The 26,311-nt window shown below is 39.6% G+C and overlaps 2 protein-coding genes across 2 annotated transcripts in view; one reads left to right on the top strand and one right to left on the bottom strand.

Moving 5' to 3' along the window:
* Window positions 1-26,311, top strand: part of nr1d4a (nuclear receptor subfamily 1, group D, member 4a) — a 153,006-nt gene that overhangs the window by 84,917 nt on the left and 41,778 nt on the right. The gene's annotated exons all lie outside the window — the stretch shown is intronic.
* Window positions 1-26,311, bottom strand: part of rarga (retinoic acid receptor gamma a) — a 79,339-nt gene that overhangs the window by 42,112 nt on the left and 10,916 nt on the right. Inside the window, exon 3 of the mRNA XM_057829588.1 lies at window positions 17,867-18,222. Within this exon, the coding sequence (XP_057685571.1) occupies window positions 17,867-18,035 (169 nt within the window). The 5' untranslated portion in view covers window positions 18,036-18,222. The remainder of the gene's footprint in view (window positions 1-17,866; window positions 18,223-26,311) is intronic.

The raw sequence follows: 26,311 nt of genomic DNA, 5'->3' as shown, positions 1-26,311 counted from the left end.
ACATCCCTGTGGCTGACTCGGAGGCCAGGGCTCCGGCCTCGATTGGCAAAAGCTTAGAGAGGTGTTTCACTGGCTCAGTGGCGATGTTATCTCATAGTAAGTGGCCTTAATAGGCTTCCAACTGTTTGTTTGAAGGACTCCCATAATGACAGGGATCAACTGATACTGGCCTCTGCTTCAGCACACTGGAAAGAGGCTCCTCTCATGGATGAACAAACTTCTTCCCGGCTATTAAGCACATTTGGACCAATCCGCTTCCTGTGGACGTGTAAAAGTGTGATGCCCACCTACATTTGGTTGTCTTCTGTCATTTCCAAATGACACCAAGCCATCACTCACTACATGTGCAAACACAGGCCGGCCACAACATCCCTCCTCTCCGCTGTCTCTTCCCACCTCTGTGCAAAACAGGTATTTCCAAAGACACACTGGTGCCAAAAGAGAAAAGCGGCGGGAGCTGCTCCGACCTGTTGGCAGAGCACTCAACAATAGTAGGTGTCACCAGGGCAATTATACACAGAGCTATGAAGCTAGGCAAGAACGCAGCACTATTTGCTACACACACAAATATCTGCAGCTCTACTTCCTTTATGTGGAAGGTATTTTCTTAGTCTGGTCCACAGACGCTCTTGACAACAATGAGCAAGCTTGTTAAGGCGACTACTGGTGAAGAAGTGGAAGGAGAAGAAAAACAGGATTTGGGCAATGTCCAAACCGAGGCCTTCTGTTCTTTGCGAGAACATTGAGCAAGAAGTGACGCTGCAGTTATTAGTGACTCGCAGCTCGTCACTACAACTGTTGTGCAAAACAACACAGTTAGTCATGAGGTTGCAAAAAAATGTGTTTTGTAAGAGACATTGTTAATTGTAGAGTGTATGATCATGTTTTTGCATGTTTTGTTTCCTCGAAATATGTTTTTAGTTAGTGTTACCAACAATTGAGTCATCTTTTTTCTCGGAACAGAGCTTTTATTTTAATAAATGAATGTCTAAAAGTACATGCAATAATCTGTGGTGAGCTGTCACATATTTTCTTTTGAGAAATTTCATACATGCGTTGGGTAATATTGCTAAACATTTTTATTTCACTGTTTGTGTAACTTATCAAAGATTAATTGTTCCAGTCCTAATCCAAGTACATTCATGCTTGCTATATCACAACTAGGGATGTCCCGATCAGATCACGTGATCAGAAATCGGGCCGATCGCGCCATTTCTCAAAGAATCGGAATCAGGTGAAAATGGCTTTTTAATTTAAAAAAAAAATTTGAGAAGTTTCCGAAGTACTTCCGCTTTACTTCTGCATTTCTGCCATCGACTTCAGTTTTGCACTTTTTCCATCCAAAACAACAGTGGAGCTGGAGTAACACTACTCATCAAAATCCCTCAAAAAAGACAATTTTGAAATACCGCATCCATCTGCCATCATCACGACATGGGAGGACAGCATGTTCATGAAGGCAGATGTGGAACCAACCCACCACAAAGACCGGATGTTTATGTAGCCATGTTGCCGCTGGTTTTATGGAAGGTATGTTCTTCCTATCCCTGCATTTTCATGCGTCCGGTGCTCAAAAATACTCATGCTAAAATCATGCGCATGAAACGACTTGTTGTCGTTGATATTGTTACTGCAATGATGATTCTAATTACTGTAATCTCCCGAATATGAGGCACACCCGTGTATAACGCGCACCCCAAATTTACTCGTAAAATCTAGGGGAAATTATTTTACCCATGTATAACGCGCACCCTAATTTTAGCACCAATAGATACAAGAATACAAGAAAACAGAGCTCGTGTACAGATACAGAAATGTCATTGTACTGACTGGTGAAACACAGCACAAGCATAGCACATTGGTAGTTCAAAACATTACTGTAAACTGACAATATGTACGGTAATAATATGATCTGATAACTTCTTGAACTTACCAGAATCCAGGAGAAAAAAAAAACAGCTGTGACTTTTCTTTTAAAGGCTGCTGTATAACTTGCTCATTTCATAATGATGAATAAATGTTTCCTCCATGGATTGATACGGTAAAATGAAAGTGAGAACGTAAGTTGGAAATCCTAGAGAGCTCATCGCTGTCGACACGACAGTAACAATAGGAACTATTGTTATTTGGGTTTGAGTTTCCCGAGGGACAGATATAGTTGACGGACACAGGAAGTCTGTGTTGTGTTACGTTTGTTATGGTCAGAGTTGCGGAGCTGCAATAAACGTTGACTCAAATGACTTAAAAAAACTAAATTCTGTGCTTTATGAAGAGTGAAAAAAGCAGAATTTAACATACACGAAATCATTCGACCGATCAGAGTGAAGTATTACCAAAACAAATATATATACATATATATATATATATATATATATATATATACATATACAGTGTGCCTTGCAAAAGTATTCGGCCCCCTTGAACCTTGCAACCTTTCGCCACATTTCAGGCTTCAAACATAAAGATATAAAATTTTATTTTTTTGTCAAGAATCAACAACAAGTGGGACACAATCGTGAAGTGGAACATTTATTGGATAATTTAAACTTTTTTAACAAAAAACTGAAAAGTGGGGCGTGCAATATTATTCGGCCCCCTTGCGTTAATACTTTGTAGCGCCACCTTTTGCTCCAATTACAGCTGCAAGTCGCTTGGGGTATGTTTCTATCAGTTTTGCACATCGAGAGACTGACATTCTTGCCAATTCTTCCTTGCAAAACAGCTCGAGCTCAGTGAGGTTGGATGGAGAGTGTTTGTGAACAGCAGTCTTCAGGTCTTTCCACAGATTCTCGATTGGATTCAGGTCTGGACTTTGACTTGGCCACTTTAACACCTGGATACGTTTATTTTTGAACCATTCCATTGTAGATTTGGCTTTATGTTTTGGATCATTGTCCTGTTGGAAGATAAATCTCCGTCCCAGTCTCAGGTCTTGTGCAGATACCAACAGGTTTTCTTCCAGAATGTTCCTGTATTTGGCTGCATCCATCTTCCCGTCAATTTTAACCATCTTCCCTGTCCCTGCTGAAGAAAAGCAGGCCCAAACCATGATGCTGCCACCACCATGTTTGACAGTGGGAATGGTGTGTTCAGGGTGATGAGCTGTGTTGCTTTTACGCCAAACATATCGTTTTGCATTATGGCCAAAAAGTTCAATTTTGGTTTCATCTGACCAGAGCACCTTCTTCCACATGTTTGGTGTGTCTCCCAGGTGGCTTGTGGCAAACTTTAAACGAGACTTTTCATGGATATCTTTGAGAAATGGCTTTCTTCTTGCCACTCTTCCATAAAGGCCAGATTTGTGCAGTGTACGACTGATTGTTGTCCTATGGACAGACTCTCCCACCTCAGCTGTAGATCTCTGCAGTTCATCCAGAGTGATCATGGGCCTCTTGGCTGCATCTCTGATCAGTTTTCTCCTTGTTTGAGAAGAAAGTTTGGAAGGACGGCCGGGTCTTGGTAGATTTGCAGTGGTCTGATGCTCCTTCCATTTCAATATGATGGCTTGCACTGTGCTCCTTTAGATGTTTAAAGCTTGGGAAATCTTTTTGTATCCAAATCCGGCTTTAAACTTCTCCACAACAGTATCTCGGACCTGCCTGGTGTGTTCCTTGGTTTTCATAATGCTCTCTGCACTTTAAACAGAACCCTGAGACTATCACAGAGCAGGTGCATTTATACGGAGACTTGATTACACACAGGTGGATTCTATTTATCATCATCGGTCATTTAGGACAACATTGGATCATTCAGAGATCCTCACTGAACTTCTGGAGTGAGTTTGCTGCACTGAAAGTAAAGGGGCCGAATAATATTGCACGCCCCACTTTTCAGTTTTTTATTTGTTAAAAAAGTTTAAATTATCCAATAAATGTTCCACTTCACGATTGTGTCCCACTTGTTGTTGATTCTTGACAAAAAAATTAAATTTCATATCTTTATGTTTGAAGCCTGAAATGTGGCGAAAGGTTGCAAGATTCAAGGGGGCCGAATACTTTTGCAAGGCACTGCATATAGGCAAATTTATTTATATAGCACAATTCAACACAAGGCAATTCAAAGTGCTTTACATCACATGAAAACCATAGAAATCACATTTAAATCAACACAACGTAAAAACCAAGACAAAAGATCGCATTTAATCACAGAATAAAAATAAATAAATAAAAATAAAACAAAAATAGAAATAAAGCAAAAACTACTACTACTAATAATGATTGAAATCAGCAATGGAGATAAGCACAAGAGGAATAGAAGGCAGGTAGATTGAAATATATAGACAGTTATGGATATGCAGTGCTAAACAAAAGCGTTTTTAGCCCTGATTTAAAGGAGCTAACAGTTTGAGCATACTTCAGACGTTCGGGTAACTTGTTCCAGAGGTGAGGAGCATAATAACTAAATGCTGCCTCACCGTGCTTGGTTCTTGTTCTTGGAACATGCAGAAGACCCGTTCCAGACGACCTTAGGGTTCTAGATGTCTCATAGGAATCTAACAAGTCAAGCATGTATTTTGGTCCAAGGCCATTAAGTGTTTTGTAGACGAGCAGTAGTATTTTATAGTCTATCCTTTGACTCACTGGAAGCCAGTGTAGCGATTTCAAAACCGGTGTAATGTGGTCCAGCTTCCTTGTATTTGTGAGGACTCTGGCTGCAGCATTCTGTATTAGCTGCAGCTTCCTGACTGATTTTTATCAAGACCTGTAAATATACCGTTGCAGTAGTCCAATCTGCTGAAAACGAATGCATGCATAAGTTTTTCCATGTCTTGTTGAGTCAGAAGCCCCTTAATTCTGGTTATATTTTTTAGGTGGTAATAAGCGGATTTAGTGACGGACTTTAGATGGCTATCAAATTTTAGGTCTGAGTCAATAATTACGCCAAGGTTTCTGACTTGATTTGTAGCTGTAAGTGACATTGTGCTAAGTTGGCTGCTTATCTTTGACCTTTCCTTTTTTGGCCCAAAAATGATCACCTCTGTTTTCTCCACATTTAACTGGAGAAAATTCTGGCACATCCATTCATTGATTTGATGAATGCATTTACTCAGGGAGTATATATATATATATACTAGGGGTGCAACGGTTCAGTTAGCCCACGGTTCGGTTTGAACCTCGGTTTTGGGATCACGGTTTCGGTTCGGTTTGCGTTTTTCTTTTTTTTTTCTTTTTTTTTTTTAAACTGCATTTATTTTGCTTTTTAAAAAATGAAATAAACACTTAAAATGTAAACATTTTCGATTGTTAAAATGCCTCTTAGCTCTTTGGCTAGTATAGTGACTAACTACTGAAATACACACACAGTAGTAAAAACGTTACTTTGCAAAGTAACTGGTGATACCTTTCATATTAAAAAAAAAAAAAAAACATAGTAACCTTTGCTATGTTTGGAGGTCATTTAATGTTGTGAATCAACCGTTAAAGTTGATAAAATTGCTCCCGTTTTTGCATTAGTTCCCTTCTGTCTACTTTCGACATGTGAAAATTTTAAAACTGTTTCATCCTTTAAAGATAGACTAAAGTCAAGATTTTGCCGATTTAGGAGTATTTTAGATAAAAAGTTGCTTCGGTTCGCGCGTAAGGTTTACTACAACAGAGCCTTTCTGAGAAGTGTACTGCTCTAAAATGGCGGCTGTTTACTAACGCTACCGAGTCTGTCATTTCGCATTTAGTTCTATATGCATGATATATCTAAGTGTAGATTGTATGTTGTCAGGTAATATTGGAGCCACCTAGCCTGGCATCAAGTTTGCTACAGCATCTCAACAAACACTCTTCCCTCTCCGAGTCTCTGACTTTTTTCGCATCATTCAACCAACACATTGTCTCGTTGCATAAACTGTGACCAAATCCGAACGGATGAAAAAAAAAAAAAAAAAAAAAAACGTAATGCACGAAAAACGTGCAGATTTTGAACGTAATGTACGGCGTACACATTTAAAAATGAGTGCTCACTTGTACAAATTACGACGAGACCGTACAATTTGACAGGTATGAATTATAGTGGACTGTCACAGGTCACAGTTAGGTAGAAGCACTCTGTAGAACGGGACGTCCAACTTCCAACTATCAGTGGTCAGGGCGAAACTATGTGCTTTAGCGAAATCATCTTCGATGGCTTTGCGTGCCATTTCATAAATGTCGGGGATTACGTTGTTGGAGAAATTTGTCCGCGAGGGAACAATGTAACGCGGTCAAGCGTTGCAAATATATTAACGAAGCCCGCCGTGTGTTTTCACTGGTTTCATCTTTGGGGTTGTCCTACCCTGAGAAAGTGATATCTGTGGGTGATGCTGGCTGAGGTGCCGGAGTCATGTTATAAAAGTGTTGCCATTAGCATGGGAAACAAGCGCTGAGCAATGCTTGCAATTTTTGTTTTCTTTTTTTTTTCTTCAATATTTTCTCTCCCTCCGCATTGTAATCCACGGGGAAACCAAAATGTTGCCACACCGCAGATTTGAAAGAAGCCGGCGCTTCCTCAAAATTCGGTCTCTCCACTCCTCCGCTCGCCATAGCTATTTGTTTTCTTTCTTGTTTCACTTTCACTTCGCTCATAAGCGAGAGAGGGCGTTACTCGGCTTCTATTACACAGGTGCTTGACAGCGATCCGACATTTACTTGCGGGGCGGGAATTTCTCCACAGCGGTGCTTCACGTCACACACAGGCACACAGAACTCGATCAATTCATTCCACAAGCGTTCGGAATACATTAATTGCAAAACCGAAAAGGCGCGGTTCATAAAGGCGTATTGAACCGTACAGGACAAACCGAACGGTTCGGCTTTGAACCGCAAACCGTTGCACCGCTAATATATACATATAATATATATACTGTATATTTCTGTCTCCATTCCTGTACCCGTGTATAATGCGCACCATGATTTTACAAGTTGATTTTGGGGGGAAAAAAGTGCGCGTTATATTCAGGAAATTACGCTTTGATGTTTAATAATACTTACTACAACTACTGTGCTGCTGTAGCTGCAACCCATGCTATCTGCTGCAAGCCTGTTACTAATCAGTACGTGTAGGATGGCACAATTATGTAAACAAATAAATGCAAGCGTTACAAGTTTTTTGTCCGTTTGTTTACAAGTGGAAAATGCTGTTAGGCAAGGGAAGAGCACTACGAATGCCTCATAACAACACTAACTGGATGGCAATGGACATATATTGAGACTCTGCATTCTACTTTGATGATGAAAGGCTTGATTTATGCTCCACCTTTGTCAATATTTTTTCAAATAATTTTCATAAATTGTTATTTATTGTCCTGTTTTGCACATACACAAATTGTTTTAAATAAAACAAGAAATGGAATCATGGTGTCCAAATGTTTTATTGCAATCTATATCCGCAATAAAAAAAAGAATGACAAATTATTTTTGTTTATATGTACATGCCTTGTAGTATTTCCTTAAGTTGTAACAACAAAATCCGTGTCAGCCGTTCTGCATACGGCAACTGTAATATTATTTGTAATTTCACCTCATTTTGGTCACTCAAATGGCCGGCGTATCAATCTACACCTCACGTCAACACAGGCTGACGGGTTGCTATAATTTTGTCCACAAATGATCAACAAACTGATAAGACCAAACATACAATCTTTTAGGTAGATCCTTGGTTTAAAGCACATTCTTAACTTCTTGTCTGCAGCTGGTTTCGATTTAAGGCATATGGCGAAGTAGATCCACACTTGTGCTTTGAAGCTGGATGCTGTTCAAAACTTTCTACTTCCAACCATATACGTATATAGACGCTTCCAGGAGTTCATACACAGCACAGAAAGCCTCAGAGTCTCATCGACATCGTGCTGAATCCATTTTGTAGATTCCATGGGTTCCTCTGATTAGATTTTGCAGTTTTAACTTTGTCAACACACTGCTTACTTCAACCACACTTCATGTTGTTCTGCCTAAACCGGAAGTTCGGAGCAGAAATGATCAAAGATGGCGCCGCCCATGTTTCGCTCAGGAAACTTTCTATTTCATGTTTTTCTGCTTCACGCTCGTACAGCCTTTAACCATTCCTCCTTCTAAGCAATGCAACTTGTGTTTGGTACTTAAAGTTAACGATGATTGGCAGGTTTGTAGCTTTGATCTTGCCAGAAAAACATCAATAGCTCTACGATCAAAGGCACAAATGTGTTAATCATTATTTAGCCTGTAACACGAGCAGTTGCCCAGTCTGTGGTAACTCATTTTGGCTGTTCTCGGCAGCGTGAGCGTCAAAGCGTGAGTGAATTTAAATGGACTCACTCATCTGAATGATACGAATGTTATGGAGGGTGATTAAAAGTTTGGCGTTAAAGGAGATGCAATGAAAAATGTGGCTGCGTCTACATTTTGTGGTGGTGCATATTAAGAAAAAAGTTAGGCGCACCAGTGCAACTAATGCAAAAAGTAAGTGTAGAGCCTTGGCAATATATATTGCAATGTTGATTTTTTTACAATATTGTTTAGGCCTGTCCCAAACAGAGCTATTTAAGTTATCTGGTGAAAATTCTTCTAGTTTTAATATCACAATATAATATCACAATGTATCGCACCCCCCCAAAAGATCGCAATGATAGTTTTTTCCTATATCGTTCAGGGATTGTACTATAACCTGTTTGGACTTTTTGGTCGAATTAAAAAAAATAATAATAATAACTTTATCGGATCGGGACTCGGAATTGGCAGATTCTCAAAATCATTTGACCCGGACTCGGGTGCAAAAATATGCGATCGGGACATCCCTAATCACAACTTTAGTGTGAATTTGCCAAAATAACTTTTCTTCAAGATTCCATCAAAATTATACTATAATATGGTAACTTTTATTCAGTGCGGCCCCAACATTCTTTCATATGAAATAAAAAACCCTCCCTTCTTTTAACAAATTTAATTTGTTAATTTGAATACACCGTAAAAAGTCATGACTTCAATTTTATTATTTTCCTAATTATTTTGGAATGATAGTCATAGCTTCTTTTTTGTTGTAACAAATCTCACTTAACTATATTAATAATGGCGATAATGACTGGTAGTTAAAACATTTTCCTCACAGTTCTAAGGTTGGCTGTTCCAAGACTAGCTCGCATCCTGTGTGGAGCTTCTTGATCACAACTTGTTGCAAGAGAGCCTTGAAATCTATTTAGGTGTTATTATCTCTCAGATAGGACGTACTGTGTAATTTAAGGTAACGTGACCTTTGAATATTGGGATGTCACATGCGGAGTCTCAGTTATCAGTTTTTGGCCCTCTATTATTTAGTATCCATATGCTGCTGCTTGGCAGTATTATTTGCAAATATAACATTAGCTTTCATTGCTTTGATGATGATACCCAACTATACATCACTTTAAAAATAAATTGCCCCCTTAATAGCAGTATTTTAGAGGCGTGTCTCTTTGAGATTATGGATGAAAATATAATTCTTGCTTCTGAATACTGAAAAACTGATATGTTGATCAATCGGCAGCCTAGACACAAGCCCGTGTTTAAGGATAATGATTTAAATTTTGATTTAAAAAAAAAAAAAATACTATTACTCAAAGTGCCACATCCAAAAAATAAAGGCCCTATATTTGACTCAGCTCCTCATTTTTAGTCACACATTAAGAATATCATTAACACTGCATTTTTCCATCTCCGCAACATTGCAAAAATAAGATCTATCTTATCCACTGGTGACACAGAGACCACAATTCACCCATTTATCACATCCCGCCATGAATATTGTAATGTGTTTCTGTTTGGTCTTCCCATATCTAGTTAAAAAAAAAAAAAAAAGCAGCTTCTGCAAGGCATCCGATCAGGACAACAAAGTTTGACCATATTACTCCAATACTGGCTAACTTGCGCTGGCTTCCAATTCACTTACGATGCAATTTCAAGGTTCTGCTACTTACTTATAAAATATTACATGGCTTAGCACTTTCCTACCTTGTAGACTTAGTTACTCCGTACGTTACTTCCCAGAACCTACATTCTCAACATGAACGTCTTTTGATGAAACTGAGAGCAAAAAACAATCCTGCAGATTTGCGGGCGTTCTCGAATCGGACTCCAGTACTCTGGAACACCTTACCTGTGAAAATTAGAGCTGCTACCTCCGTAGAAATGTTTAAATATCACCTTAAGACTCGCCTCGACACTCTGGCTTTTAGTTAAAATCATATGTTAGCCATGTTCACTGCCGCTTTTATCCCACACAGTATAGGTTTATCATATAAACACTAAAAACACTGAAACTTAGGAAACAAATCAACAACCTTCCAACTGTTCCAACGGCTCTAATTGTGTTTAGTAAATTACAGTGGTCAACAATATAAATGGTGCCCGGACATACTTTTAAAACCGTCAGGAATACCTGAATGCTCCAACCACTGGCTCGGTGAACGCTCACAACCTCATTACTGCTTCTGATTGATTGTCAGTACCTTAGTACCCACCTAACGTTATACTATACAACGACTTTCTGAAACGCCCAAACCCGACTAAGCACCGGTGAAAACCACTTAAGAAAGAGAAAGTTACCGGAGAAGTTGAGGGAAACGAAATCAATTATGAAGAAAAGGGAAAGAAAGTTCCAGCGTTAGTGACGAGACCGCCGTGCAGATCAATGCCCAAATATGCAGACAAATAAGTTAGAGAAAAGCTAAGGAGTATAGTATGAACATAACGTGATAATCCAAAACATCACTGCTCTAGAGGAGATCTGCATGGAGGAATGGGCCAAAATACCAGCAACAGTGTGTGAAAAGCTTGTGAATAGTTACAGAAAACGTTTGGCCGCCGTTATTGCCAACAAAGGGTACATAACAAAGTATTGAGATTAACTTTTGGTATTGACCAAATACTTATTTTCCACCATGATTTGAAAATAAATTATTTAAAAATCAAACAATGTGATTTTCTGTTTTTTTTTTTTTTTTCCACATTCTGTCTCTCATGCTTGGGGTTTAACCATGTTGACAATTACAGGCCTCTCTAATATTTTCAAGTGGGAGAACTTGCACAATTAGTGGTTGACGAAATACTTATTTACCCCACTGTATGTCTAAGTAGTCAGTGCAGTCAATTTGGGTTTATTAATGTTTCTGGTTGTGTTATCCGTGTTGGTGCACCCATAAAATTAAAAACGGGTAAATGCTGACGCCACACGCCAGTTTGTTACACGCCGACGTTACACAAAAATAATAAAAATTCTAAACATTTTAGCGCAAAAACTCCCCGGTCATGTGACCAATGGACTCAAAATCTGTGTGGTATGACAGCACTCTACTGGCTGCATGAGTTAGGCTACAACTCTTGTTTGTAAATTACACACCTGTTTGGAGCACACTTCTGTTCAATATTCTTAACTTAAAACTAACTTCATTGCACACCGTAGGTTATATCAATGTTAGAAATGGTATTGCTATGATATTTTCATTAATATCTTGGGATTATCATGATGCATTTTTTAGAATAGGTAATTAACGCTTGTCACTTTAGAGAGGGCTGAGAGGGATGTTTTGAGTTGGTGGCAGTCAGGGCCCAGAAGCAAACACCCTGGATACACTATCTGGGCATCTGGGCAAAAAAAATCAACTGAGGAAGAAATGCAGGAACAATTGGCTACACTGGAGTGATTATGGAATGCTTATGGTGTCATTTGAATAGGATTATTTGCACTAGATTCATGTTTTTGCACAATTTTGCGGCACTTTTCTTTCAGTCTACCTAAAAATACTGTAATATATATATACAGTATATATACACAGTATATATGTTATTCATGTTATTCAAGGAAATTGTTATTTTTTGTGATTAGCGGCATCAATAACTGACACTTTGACCTGGGCCAGTGGTTTTAATAGTGGGGCCAGTGAGCTTCAAAAGCCACTGGCCCTTAATTTCACTTATTGCCTATCCCTGAATTAAAGAGGAAATACTTCACTTTCCAAAAATCACACAATCATGATTGTTTTAATTACTAGATAGCATATGTAGAAATAATCTGTCCGTTGAATATTTTCCACATTTATTCAAGAAAAGCTGATTTTATTTTTCCACGCTGCAGGAGTTCCGAAGACAATTTATCAGCAGGGCCAAACACTTTACTAGCCGGTGTGACATTGCCGGAGGGAGGCAGTTGTATACACACATACTAGTATATACAACTCGATACACTGATCACTAAGTAACATTTCACGTGGCTGTATTGAACCGTTTTGGTTTTGCATTTTCGGGTTGGTTTAGTTAAATACAGTTTCGGTTTTGTTTTATGAATTGTTTTCCTCATAAAATGTATTATTTTCTCAAGCTATATGTTATGTGCAGAACCAATTATGAGAGTTTCGGCACGGACATCTTAAATGTTGGACGCCTTTTTACTAAGGGTATAACGGGTCACGTGGATGTATTGAACCGTTTCGGTTTTGCATTTTCGGTTCGGTTCACTTACGTATCGTTTCGGTTTTGTTTTATAATAATAATAATAATACATTTTATTTATAGAGCGCTTTTACCGATGCTCAAAGACCCATTACAGATGAAACAAAGAAAAACAATAGAAAAAAGAATAACAAATTAAAAGCCAATTTAAAAAGGTGAGTTTTTAACAATTTTTTGAATGTGGGAAGTTCAGAACAGGTGCGGATGGGTTTAAGGAGTGAGTTCCAAATTGAAGGGGCAGCAACGGAGAAGGCTCTGTCCCCCCAAGTACGGTGTGTTATATTTGGGGGCATTGCGAGAATGTTTCCATTAGATGAGCCGAGGTGGCGGGAGGGTGTGTGGGGACAATTTTTTTCAATTTTTTGAAATTTTTTCCCCATGAAATTAATTATTAGTGCAAGCTAAGCACTACATGTGGAACCAACTGTGGGAGTTTCCTCACAGACACCTTAAGTGTCAGACGCTCAGGCTCCCTTTGGCGGTGTTGCAACGGATGCCCAGGCTGTGTGCCAGGCGGGAGACGCTACAACCTACTACTACTACTACTACCACCTACTGCTACAGATACTTTTAGGCTTCTCTATTATATTTAGCAAAGGACGAAGGCAGGTGGATAACCTGAAATCCAAAGTTATATTGACACCGCTGCACGGATATTTTAACCCACTTAATACGGCAAAACCGTCCGACAATTCGTCTTTCTTCAGCGATTCATCAATCAGATAAAAATGTTTTCGTTTTTGCGGAAGATTGTTTTGAGGACGATATACATACTGACAATGATGGAACTCTTTCCGATATTATTATCAGCCGGAGTCAGAACCTCCAGCTGATGACGCAATCACTGACGGTGATGAAAGAGAAGTTGAAGTCAACATTCTGGAAAATTGGTTAGTATCTCCTAAATCCCTTAATATTCAAGATATGGTCATGGATGAGAGAAATGCTGTTTGCCTGCCAGCCTCGTCAAGCTTCACCACAGCCCCCAGTCCAGGTTCACGAAAATCGCTCCATGTTAGCTGCACAAATCTCACCTACCCTCATCTAAGTGCATCCTTTTTTGAAAAATCCAAACGTTGATATCCCTATATCCACTGACAACGCAGTAATTTTGCATTTTGTGGCGGACAGTTCCCACACTGATGCCTTTAGTAAAAAGCAGACTTTATGCATTGACGTCATCGCCAACAATTACTACCCGATCGCGCCATTTGATTTTTGATTTGTTGCTGATAACCCATAAGACTGTTTAAAAAATGCCTATAAAAACTATTCCGCTGTATTATTTCAAAACAGGTTTGGATTATGGAAGATTTTATCGTATATTTTTCATATCTGGGTGATAGTTTTGCTGTGAAATTTCCCCTTTAAGTTGATGGAATGATAAATTATCCTTAGGTGGGAATGAGTATTGTACTCAGGGGTGTGATAAAGTATCGAAATGGTGATATAGCGTGATACTTTGTATCCCAAAAGGTTATTGATATGCTCCTGCCAAGAATAAAGATAACGTTATAAAAAGGTGTCAATGTGAAAAAAAAAAAAAAAAAGGAACCAACATGTTGGTACCAAAATATTCCACCGTAATAGTGCCTCAGTTAACTCTAAGGATGCATTGACGGTGCACAACGCCAAATCCATTTAGACTGGTAACGTTCATTCATTATAAACAGAGCATTCACAGTCATTCTGTCCAATTTTCAGGGCATTTACAGGTCACTTGCGGTTCTTTTTTGGGCATTTACAGGTCATTTCCTGTTGAGTCAATGCCTTTTCAATTGGGTGATTCCCAGGTCACTTCCTGTTCTGTAACTCAAAAGAAACAGGAAGTGACCCATAAAATACCCCAAAATCAACAGGAAGTAACTGAACATCAACAGGTAAATGACCTTAAATGGCCCAAAATTACCTCATTGCCTGGCATTGGGAGTCACTGACGGCCATAGACGTTCAATCCGTTTGAAGTGGGAGGGATGGCAGCGAATGAATTAGAGCTGAAACGAATACTCGAGCAACTCGAGTAACTCGAGTTTAAAAACTGTTCCGAGTAATTTTATTCACCTCGAGGAATCGTTTAATTTTGCCAGCTCTAAGCATCACATTTTGCCCGGACTACTTTTAATGCGGGACAACGCGCTAACGTCACGTGCGTAGAGGAAGAAGCAATAAACAAAAGAAAACAAACAAAAAAAAAACCTTACTGCAGCCGACAGCCGCTACAAACTACGCCGACGTTTCTAAAAACTACGCCCGCATGATGCTAGTGTAGTAGCAGGTAGTGTCCGATGCGTCTCATAGATAGCGCATGCATTTAGGACTAGATGCGAAATGACAGATTCGGCCGCGTCTGGGCAGCGTTAGTAAACAGCCGCCATCTTTAAGCAGTACACTTCTCAGCGCTAATAAATATAATGTTCCTGTCACTCGCTCACTTAACGTTAGCCCTTCGGAGGGCTAGGTTTCTATTGATTATGACCACTGTCGATGCGTGGCTAAAGTGTCTTACATACAGGCTTTATTTAATCTGTAAAAACACAGCGCTGAGTGATGAGGGTGTAAAATTAAAACATAATAAAGCTAACTTTCAGTTTTAGCCCAGTAGTCATTTCTGAATAAAACACCAAGTAGCACTGGTCCCTAATGTGCTTCAATACAGCAGGTATCATGCATTTATTTTGAACACTGCAAAAACTCAAAATCCTATCAGTACTTACAGTTTAGACTAACTTAAAACTTAACTAGAACTTAAAAATACCTTGACACAAATGGAAATTCAATTGAAACGTGGGAAAAACACGTAGCTTTCAAGTGATGTGTGTTATCAAGCGTAATTACATTTTTAGGTAAGAAATATGTTTTTGGTTTTTTTTTGTAAGATCTAGAAGTTTTTTGAGTGAAAGCAGTGAAAATTTTTTTCTAGTCACATCTGAGATGCAATTGTTGGCTGTTTTCAACAATGTACATCGAAAATAAAGACATTGATTGACTGAAAATGGTTCAATATTGGATTAACGGTCTCTTTTTCTCATGTATATTTATAATTGCTCTTTAGCTAAAAAAATGTATTATCCAATTACTCGATTAAGCGATAGAATTTTCAGTCGATTACTCGATTACTAAAATATTCAATAGCTGCAGCCCTAGAATGAACGAATGTTCATTCGCTGCCACCCTCCCAGTTCAAATGGATTGGACGTCTACTAGTGATGTACTCATTCCAATTCACAGAAGCTTGTTTTTCTGTTTATTAGTTTTTGTATAATATCCTAGAATGATTTCCTCACCAGTGTATCGATAATCTTTGTATCACCATATCGTCAGATAATCATTATCGTGAGCTTTGTATCGCAAATCGTATCATATCGTGAGGTACTAAGAGGTTCCCACTCCTAATTGTACTGTACACGTGCCCTGAGAATGGCTGGCAACCGCTCCAGGAGTTATCACCTGTCCAGGGTTAGCTGGGATGAGTTCCAGTGTACCTACTGTATAACGCTATGTAATAATTAGCATAGGCCAGTACAGGGTAAAAATGTATTTCACTTATAAACAAATGTACACAAACTTTATAGGATGACTGACCGTCAACACACCTATACACGATCCCTTTAGCTCACCCACAACTAACAGGCAAGAACGCTATAAAGGTGGATAATAATAAGAGCTAAAGATTTTCACTGTGTAAAACTATTTGCCAATGAAGACCAACTTAAACTTTGACCCTGACCTTGCTTTAGCTCCGTTTGCAGTCCCACTAAGAGGCCCAGATGCGTCCACACAAGCTGTTCATATACGGACCTCTGGCGCTTGTGCTAGCTTGTGATGATATTTTTTGTGTATAGTGCCACTGCAAAAAAACAAAAAAGACTCCATCTGTCAGCACAGTGGGATTTCATTCTGCGTCAACGGGGGTTCGGCTTTAGTTTTTGGATGAAAGACGTGCTGTGTGAGTCCAGGGGAGAGAGTGGGAAGGAAGGGTGTCTCTGCTCATATGTTTGCATGTGTGCATCTATGTGTTTTCCTAGCAGGGTGTGTTCTTGGATTCCACCACATTGGGACATCACCCCCAGGTGTTCTCACTCTCTCTCTCGCTCGCTCTGTCTGGTTCTATGAAAATACCTAAGATTAGGTGGGTCGCGTCTTCGAAGTGGGGGGGTGAGGTAGTGATTGACGGCTGAAAGGTTGAAGAGGTGCTTAGGCATGCTGCGGTTAAAGGGGGGGGGTTAAAGTGGGAATGCACACACAGGCGGATTTGGTTTGGCTTGGCGGGGGGTACTCAGCTGTTGCCACCCACACCCGTTATAGCCCCTCCACCTGCCACCCTGTTAGTACAGCACAAGGTTGAGATTTCTAAATCAATTCTGCTCACATTTTCCTCCACACCCTAACAAAAGTACACACTTAACGCAATCCCAAACTGCAAGTCATGCAGAAAATGTGTCATACTCCCCATACGCTAATATCATATGGGGAAAAAAAAAGGATTGGATCAGGAATTAGCCTATCTGAGGGACAGTGCATGTTAGAGGAAAGTCCGAGAGGCCAGACTGAGATGGTTGGGGAATGTCCAGAGGAGAGATAGTGGCAAAAATTCAGGATGGTGAATTTTCATTTGCCAGGCAAAAGGAAAAGGAGAACCACCACTGTTACTTCAGTGTGTTATCTGTAGCAGGGAGGTTCCTTCCCTTTTCCATAGAATAAAAACGCTTGAGATTGGCAAAAATCTCTTCTTTTGAGCTCCATTTCTCATACATCTTTATCATCCCATCCTGGCTCGTTGGAGGACAACAGTGTCTCCTGTGGACGTTTTTGAAACTACAATCCAGAAGCACAACTTGAAGTTGCTTCTAAAGTGAGGTGACTCTTATTCTAACATTGCTAATCTTAAAAAAATGTCCAGTTTAGGCAGGGATTCCCCTTTCAACATTTTTTTTTTTTTTTTTTTTGCAAATTCTTAAATATTTGACAGTGATTGGGGCACTCATCACCTCACACTGGAAGAATGTTGTTTTGTCTCTAATTGCAGACTTGTGGGTTGCCTGCCTGAAAGGCTCACACACTTGCATGTACACCCACACAGGCACAGCTTGCGGACACAACCGCACTATATACAAACTTCTATAAGTTAACCACAGAGGCTATGCAATCACTGTATTGATGGAAGTGGATTTTCCCCTCACAGTTCTATTGTGGGATGTTTTTTACACCAGTCATCCTATATCACAAGCCAACCGTCAAGTTTTCCGTGTCTACAAAATTACATGTAATGAAGTGTAATTTAAGTCACCATATTTTCCACTTTTCAATCGATGTCCAAATTGTTCAAAGCAAGCCGGCCAAATGATTGTGGGCCGTATACCCTAAGTACTTGGGGCTTGAATGGAAAATGACATATGAGAGGGAGGACAAGTCAAACACATCCACTGATGACAAGAACTTACAGAGTGCAGCCATTTCTTTGGGCAGGTCAGCACTGAATCTTCCAAAAAGGCTGCTCTTGGCCAGCAGGTCAAAGGGAGAGTGGCTCCTCATGGAGTTGAAGGCAAAGGGGTACACAGCAGGTGGGAAGCCTGTCATGTGGCCCACCTGCTGTTCCCTGTTGGTAGCCATGGCGACGACGTACCAGCAGGCTCGCTGGTGGATGGGAACACGCTCACCAGTCACCCTTGGAAATCCCCGCAAAATTTTGTGTCCCCTCAAAGTGTTCTCAGGATGTGGGAGAGCGGATGAGTAAGGATGGAGGCCTCTTATTCAGTGTGGGAGAAACAAACTGCTCTTGAGTGGAAACATCCAAAATCTGGGGAAGAGAAGAGAGAAAGACTTGTTATTTTTTATTTCATAGCATAAAACACAAGGATAAATCTTCCTGATTGGCATGAACATGATACATAAGTGGTTTCTGTTGGGACCAAAAACATGTTTAACCTCACTTCAACACTAAACCACACTCGCACGGGGAAAAGGAGGGGTTTATCTGCAGTTATAATACACGAAGGATGCGCAAGCCTTACATAAAGAAATGTGAAGAGAAGAGAAGAGATGGCTAGGAACCAAAAGATATACAGATGTGTGAGAAGAACTTTGAGAGGAACATCTAGAAAAAACTAGGTGAAGAGAAAAGAAGATAAGTTTGGAAAAAGTTATAACACAGAAGATCAGGAGGTGGAGGGGCGGGGGGGATAGAGAGAAAAAGAGAGAGCACTCTTGTTCTTTCAGTATTGAAGAGCTTCCAGACTTGTGCACTGATTCCAGGCTATGCCATATGATTTAAATCACCAGAACTCTACTATAAAGAGCTTCTCTGTTCCTGCTGCCAGCCTAGCACAGCAGCCTGCCTCCGTCTAAGCCCCCCCCACCCCCCCCTCCCCCAGAGGCCCAGACACAGGGTCCAGAAAATGTGATCCACTGATTGCTAACTGCTGCTGTCACTTCCACCAAGCTTGTGTTGAGGTAACGTTCTCACCATACAGAGTCATTTTGGCTGAAATCTCTCCAACCCACTCGTCACTCCGACGTCGCACCATAGGCACTGACAAGGAAGCAGTCATGCCGTTGATGGTTAATGTAAGAACTAGGGCTGTCAAACGACTAACATTTTTAATCAAGTTAATTACAGCTTAAAAATTAATAAATCGTAATTAATCGCAATTCAAACCATCTATAAAATATGCCATATTTTTCTGTACATTATTGTTGGAATGTAAAGATAAGACACAAGACGGATATATACATTCAACATACGGTACATAAGTACTGTATTTGTTTATTATAACAATAAATCAACAAGATGGCATTAACATTATTAACATTCTCTTAAAGTGATCCATGGATAGAAAGACTTGTAGTTCTTAAAAGATAAATGTTAGTTCAAGTTATAGAAATTTTATATTAAAACCCCTCTTAATGTTTTCGTTTTATTAAAATTTTCAATCAAAAAATAAACTAGTAGCTCGCCATTGTTGATGTCAATAATTACACCATGCTCACTCATGGTACTAACCCATAAAATCAGTTGGACCCAAGCGCCAGCAGAGGGCACCAAACACCAAAAAACAAGTAACAAGCGGGCATTACACTGTACTGTCATTTTAATCTGTTTGAGCAGGGCATGTGCGTTGATTGCGTCAAATATTTTAACGTGATTAATTTTAAAAATTAATTATCGCCCGTTAACGCGATAATTTTGACAGCCCTAGTAAGAACATCAAAAGATCAAGCAAATCTAGACCATTTTATTTTCCTTGTTTTTGTCGACCGCTCCCTGAGCGCGATTTTAGGCGGTATGTGATAATCCTGTTTTCACAAAATGTGGCTTTGAAAAAGAGCAGAGTCAAGTAATTTGGTACTGCTGTGGCTTGTGGAAGGACTCCAAATTATGTCGATGAAGTCAATGAGGTTGATTGGAAGGGGAATCCTGGGGATCGTAAACATGGCCATTACAAAAAAAGCAAGAAAGAAAAGAGAAAGGAAAGAAAGAGACGAACAGTGGCAAAGTCTGGGCACTGGGGGGCACTGTGTGGCGGCGCCATGCCTTGTTGACAAAACTGGCAGGGAGTTTTCCAAGACATTTATATGTACCACAAAGTCTGAAATACATAGTACAAATGCATGCAATTAAGCACTTGGGGGGGAAAAAAACTGACATGTGTTAAAACATACACACGCACACACCTCCTACCCTTGCGTCTTTTCCAGGGCTCTGGCTTTGGCCAGTTGCTCTCTCCATCTCTCGCTCTTTCAACAGAGCCAGTTAATTACACCCTACTGCTACAGGCCGCTTCAAACCACCACTAATTTAGAGTTCCATTACAGTAAACTATTCCACATGTGCATCTAGGGCCTGGGCAGGCTCGGGTGACCACGTTTCAGGAAGGAGCAGCCGCCAATAGGCACCAACCCCCATCCTGCCAACATAGCCTTACTTCGAGCTTTCTTTTCAATTTTGCAGCCTGGTCCCGCTCAGAAATCATAAACCTATGGACATCAGCGTGTACTTGGTCTCCATGGGTCAGTGGGTTCAATCATTAGCAAACAAACAAAAAATGACAGAAGACTTTGCAGCAGGCCAAAAGAGAGAAGGCGTACAGTGCGGGACTGAAAATCAAAAAGTATGCTCATGATGTGTTTGGCCCATTTGGGTAACTGCCTCATGCACTCTTCAAAGAAAGTAAAATCTGCCAGTGCTCAGAGTAGAGAGTTGGATAGAGGCTTTTGTATTCTCACAGGAGTAAACAAGAGTGTATTGATCCATCTATTCATCCAGTATTGCAGCCATGAATACAAAAGAGTTCTAAGCTACTGAAGCTACTCAGAGAATGCAAACTTAGCACAACTACCCACAGAAGGAAAGGAGCTCATAAAGACAAGAAGCAAGGAATAGAGAAGCAAACAGCCTTTTAAAATAGAACACAGCGGATTTACTCTACTCGTCAAACACAATAATGAATTAATAAAAACAAAAAAAGACGGCGCCAGTATTTTTTTAATGAGCCACATCAGTCCAGAAGCGTTTTAAAGAGTCATTTGTGTTTTATTAGGAGGTCCTGTGGTAGACTCGCTTTGCCACTGGGTCTGGCTCTATAAGGGGGACAAGGGGAATTTGGAGTGACTTCATCCGCTGCCGGAGAGGGCCAAATTGGCATGGAGGCCCTCCCCACTTCCGCTGAGCCTGGGGGGCACACAGGAGGCAGCAGGCGGTTGAGGAGGAGCACCAGGTTTTCAGACTACAGTGCTGCGGGGACTTTCCATCCCTGGCTGACACAGGCTCACCGGAGTGCAGTGTCCGACTTCACCGAGTGTGTCAGTGTGCTGCGGCAGCCACGTTTATTACCCTTGAGATAATCTGTAGAGTTTATCAAAACCAAACATCTGCGTGTAGCAGATGAATCACACCAACTAATTTGGAAATGGCTGAACAAGACGAGGCACGCTTGGGTGCAACCATACTCGTTTGTGGAGTTTTAGTTATGGCAAAGTCAAACAACGGAGAAACAAGGTAAAAAGTGATTTGCGTCTGAATTCACAGCATGTACAGTATAACACCAGTTATGCAGATGGTGCTAAACACTGCACTTTGTTAAGTCACGTCAAGATTTGTTGTAAAAGTAATTCAAAAGCATTCTCCACTGCTGTAGGGGGTGGGCATCTGCCAAAGTGAAGAAGCTGTGTATGTTGTCTTCCACAAATCAGAGCTTTCACAATGAATCATTCCCGGATATCCTACGTTGAGCTGTATCAGACATTAATGGCTTTTATTCTTGACAAAGACATACTCCTGCTTCAGCAGACTGAATTCCTATTCAAAATGGAAATAATGATTGTTGGGAACCTGATATTGACTAAATTTTCCAGCTGCATTATTCGGAAAACCAAAAATCATTTATTCATCTTTTTTTAATGTGATAGGAGAATCAAGTTTGTCTGTTCTTTATTTATTTATGGGTATTTTGCGGATACGACGGCTCCCACCTCTGTGGTTTATTGAAGACTCTAAATTGTCCTTCAGTGTGAATAGAAACAGGCTTTTTTCATACCACTTATTTCCTTTGATTGGATGGCGACCACTCCAGGGTTTCACCCACACGTCTCGCCCAGGGTCAGCTGGGATAGATACTAACCCATCCCCAAACCTGATATAAGCAATACATATCTTGGATGCAGCGGTGGTATTCGAGAATCACCAAAAAAATTGTACTACAATCTGTGTGGAAGTAGCTGAACTTCAGAGTTAATGTCTTCTTAGTGTACAAACAACTTGGGTCACTCTGTTGGTTGAACTTAAGCAGCACATTCATTTTTTTTCTAATGAGTCACAAGTTCGCTAAATTTTTAACGAATACTTAATATGCTATTATGTCCACCTGTGGCTCAGATGTGATACATTGAATTTGATATATTGCGGAAAACAGACAAGACTGAAAAAGCAGTTTCTGCTCTTGCACTCCTCTTTAAAAGAAACTGCTGTATTTTAAGCCAAAACAACTGTTGTGTTTGATAGAACAATATGTCTAAATGCTGCCATAGCAGATTCATGGCGCATTAAGCCCCCAAACTATTTATAATTTGCCCGTTTTACTCTGGAAACCGCCTTTTACAGACATCGCGCAACCGTTTTTGTTTCAACCCAGCCATGAAAACATGGTAATTAATCATATTTATTATTCGAAATGTCTGTCATTGTTAGCTTAGAATCATTAATTGATGTCTAATATTTTGTTTAAAAAAAAATTTTTTTAAAAACGACTTTAAAAAATTATTCACTCACATATTTTAAACTTTTAAACAAATTACGTCACACTGTAAAAAAATGGCATCTGCAAAAATGTCACGGATATCTACCTCATAGCTATCGCTAAATTGTATTTTTTTGTTACTGTCGCATTTTCGCTGATATGTTAGATGATAAATAATTGATCCAAAAAATGAAAAATTGAAAGAAAAAAAACATTTAAAATGGTAAATATTTGAAAAAGAACATCTCAACCACTCCTTGATGTCTGCGATTTCTGGATCGCATCCCTTGATATATTACCATGTTTCACACATACAATCCCCAAAAAATCCAGCTGTAGCCATTCACAGCTGTGTCTTGACACTCAGTGATACATGTAGAGCGGTCCCGACTAGTCGACATAGTCGACGTCATCGATGACGTAAATCCGTCGACGAGCACAACATCCCGTCGACGGTTAATGAAGGGTTAAAAAAATATATGCGTGGAAAGTTAGAATGTCGGATGCTCTGTTTGCAAGCGGGGAAAGCGGCACAAAGCCAAAAAAAGTGCACCAGAGTGTCCAAAACATTGCCTTATTTCAAAGAAACAAAGGAGAGTACACTCTTCTGTCCTGTCTCTTCAATGCCAAGCTTGGCTGCACGTCGGCCGTGAATAAACACCTCAAGCGCCTTCACGCAGTTTGTAATTTTTTTTTTTTCTTCATTTTTTGTACACCAGAGGGTGCTGTCGCCTTACTAAATAATAATGTTTCATTGACAATGGGCCTATAAGTGCTATTAGTATTGTTCTTAATGCTAATTGAAAGGTTTATTTCATGTTATGGTTTATTTTATGGTATAGAAAATTATATAAGGTTAAAAGGTCATAAATATATACAGTATATACAGTGATTGCACTCAAGGGAGAGATTGTCAATGATAAGGTAATAAATTAAGGTAAAGGCAATTCATATAGGCAATTCATTGATATATAAATAAGGTTTAAAAGGAAAAAGGTGAAAAGTTTTTGTTAATTTCTAATTGTGTTGCTTTATTTGTGTGCACCGTAGCTCTTACAGTGTGTTTACATCAAGGATGGAATAAAAGTTGTAAACAATCAGTTTAAGAGACCATCTTTTCAATCAGGATGCTACACTAATTAATTCTATCAGCATTTGAACTCATTGTTTATTTGTGATTTATTATTGTTATTTACGTGTTTATTTGTACTTTAATAAATAATTTGAGTGTTCCAATATGTTTTTTGTGAATTGATAAGCGTCAACAAAAATTTCATTGCTAAATTAGTAAAAAAAAAAAAAAAAAAAAAATTTATTATTAGATTAGTCGACTAATCGTAAAAATAGTCGGCTGACTAATCGGGAGAAAATTAGGCTACGTTCATACTACAGGTCTTAATGCACGAATCCGATTTTTTCGTGTTTTTCCGACTCGAGTGAGGCATTAACTTGACGGTCTGAACGTGACAAGTCGCATAGAACGGGACCATTTCAAATCCGATCTGGGTCACTTTCGTATGTGGTCTAAATCCGATCTGGGCCACATTTTTCCAGACTGTCGCGGCGGTCTGTACTGTCCAGTCCCGCAAATCGGATTTCATGCAGCAATTACGTCATCAAATAGCGAGAGAGTCGTTACCGTAGCGATGCACCTGTGCGTTATTAGCGCCTAGCTTGCAGTGAACACGGCTTTCGGGGAAGAGCTGGGCTTCACAACAGTCATAAAAAATAAAAATGGGTTGAGGATAAGCCTGAGAATGCTCAGTTTTCTCTGTTACAAGTGAGCAATATTTCAACATTGCTTACACGGCCGAGAGAGAGTCGGGGCAAACTGCCCATATGTGTGTGACGTGCACGGACAGTGCGTGCATGCTATCGATCCATATAAACTTTGAATATAAACCTAAACGGGGATTATTTATGTCTGTTATTTGTGTCCTCCTTTTGAAAAGCAAAACATGATATCCCTGGAATGACGGATGACGTGTATCATTTGTTTTGATGCTTCTGCGCATGCGGGTCTTCTTGTTTAGCGCGTGTCGGACTGCGAATTAGTGCGCATGCGTAATACTTGAACGGTCTCAATGGATAAAAGCAGTCTGAACGGGCACGCCAAAAAAACGGATATGACAAAAAATCGGATTCGTGCATTAAGACCTGTAGTATGAACGTAGCCTTAGTCGTTTGGGACAGCCCTAGATACATGCGACATGGGAGTTTTTGGATCGAAACAAGGTAAGTACGTGATAATATCTCGTGAAAGTCATGGCGTCTGTAATTCTGCTCTTGCGTGCCGTCACCTCCAGATAGGGTTTTGCTGTTTAAAAAACTTTTTTTTTTTTTTTTTTTTTTTAAATGCCCTCCTGTTCAATATTTTTCTTCCCCCAGAAAATTGAGATTTTAAGCTTGCCAATGATGTATCACACGTTCATATCAGACAATTTCGAAATTAGGCCAAATTGGGGGTCTCAGAGCGGAACTTCAAGTCACCTGAGTGTTTTCCGCAATATATCATCCCAACTCTATGTGTTGGTTTTAAGAGATGTTTTACAACTGACTGGAGGGAAAAAAACTAATCAAAATACAAATGGTGCTATGTTGGAAACACATGCAATGTGTTTGAATTAAATAAACAATAAAATAAATGACAAAATAAAATAAATAAAATAAAACTCTGCTTTTTCCCTCCAGACATTTGATTTTTTTTTTTTTTTTTGGTGACTGCCTGCCATAACCGAGTTGAAGATAGTTCTTGATTTTCATTTCTTTGCCAGCAATCTTGACTGACTTCACAGATTTTATTTTAGTATCCTAAACTCCTCTACATTGTACAATTTCTAACATATTTTTTTCTGATGAAGTTGTGTATCAAAAACTTTAATCGACCTGTTGATTTCACAGCTTCTTAATATATGAAAAGTACGTTATATCCTGGCAGAAATACCTTGACAGACATTAAAGTGATTTCTTTTAAACCTCTGACTTGCCCACTCATGCTCCTTTTTTTTAACAAAAATCTGAGCACGTCTTCCAGGCACAGTTTGTCACAGTGATTTATGTTCCATAACTTTGTAAAGGAAGTGACTGGAACACATACAGGGCTATGTTTAAGTTCTGGGTCACAGGTAAAGTCATGTTACTACACAGGTAAAATAATTTTTTTTAATGACAACTCAGAAGCATATTTGTCAAAACAGACTATTTGTGATTGTTCTATTATCTGACTGCTGGTGCCATCAACGTTTTGTCTATAAAAACCGAAACACATTACTAGTGAATTCTGAGCTGACAACTAAGCGTCTTTCAACAAGTGTGTGGCTAATGGCTGGGTGAGAGACACTCAGTGACAGACGACTCGCTGTGTCCAAACACACCTGCATTCCATCACCTCAAACTTGTTTGACATCTGCCTGCTCTTGGCATCGCACAAACACGTATTTGCTTACACGCAACAATGCAAAGTAGCACTTGGGTGCAATTATTTGACATTTAAAGAACAGCTTGTTCCCTGGGAGTGCAAATGGGACTTCATAAAAGAAGAAACACAATTTCATCTGATACATTTAAAACTTCATTAAAATTAATTGTGTTCTATAGCGTGTACATTTTAAATTGAAAACATACAGCATTGCTCTTTAGATTCTGTTGCTTGCA

The sequence above is a fragment of the Corythoichthys intestinalis genome, chromosome 2 (assembly GCF_030265065.1).
Source record: "Corythoichthys intestinalis isolate RoL2023-P3 chromosome 2, ASM3026506v1, whole genome shotgun sequence".
Lineage (NCBI taxonomy): Eukaryota > Metazoa > Chordata > Actinopteri > Syngnathiformes > Syngnathidae > Corythoichthys > Corythoichthys intestinalis.
The sequence above is the reverse complement of the archived record's forward strand: the minus strand, read 5'-3'. Positions and strand labels throughout refer to the sequence as shown.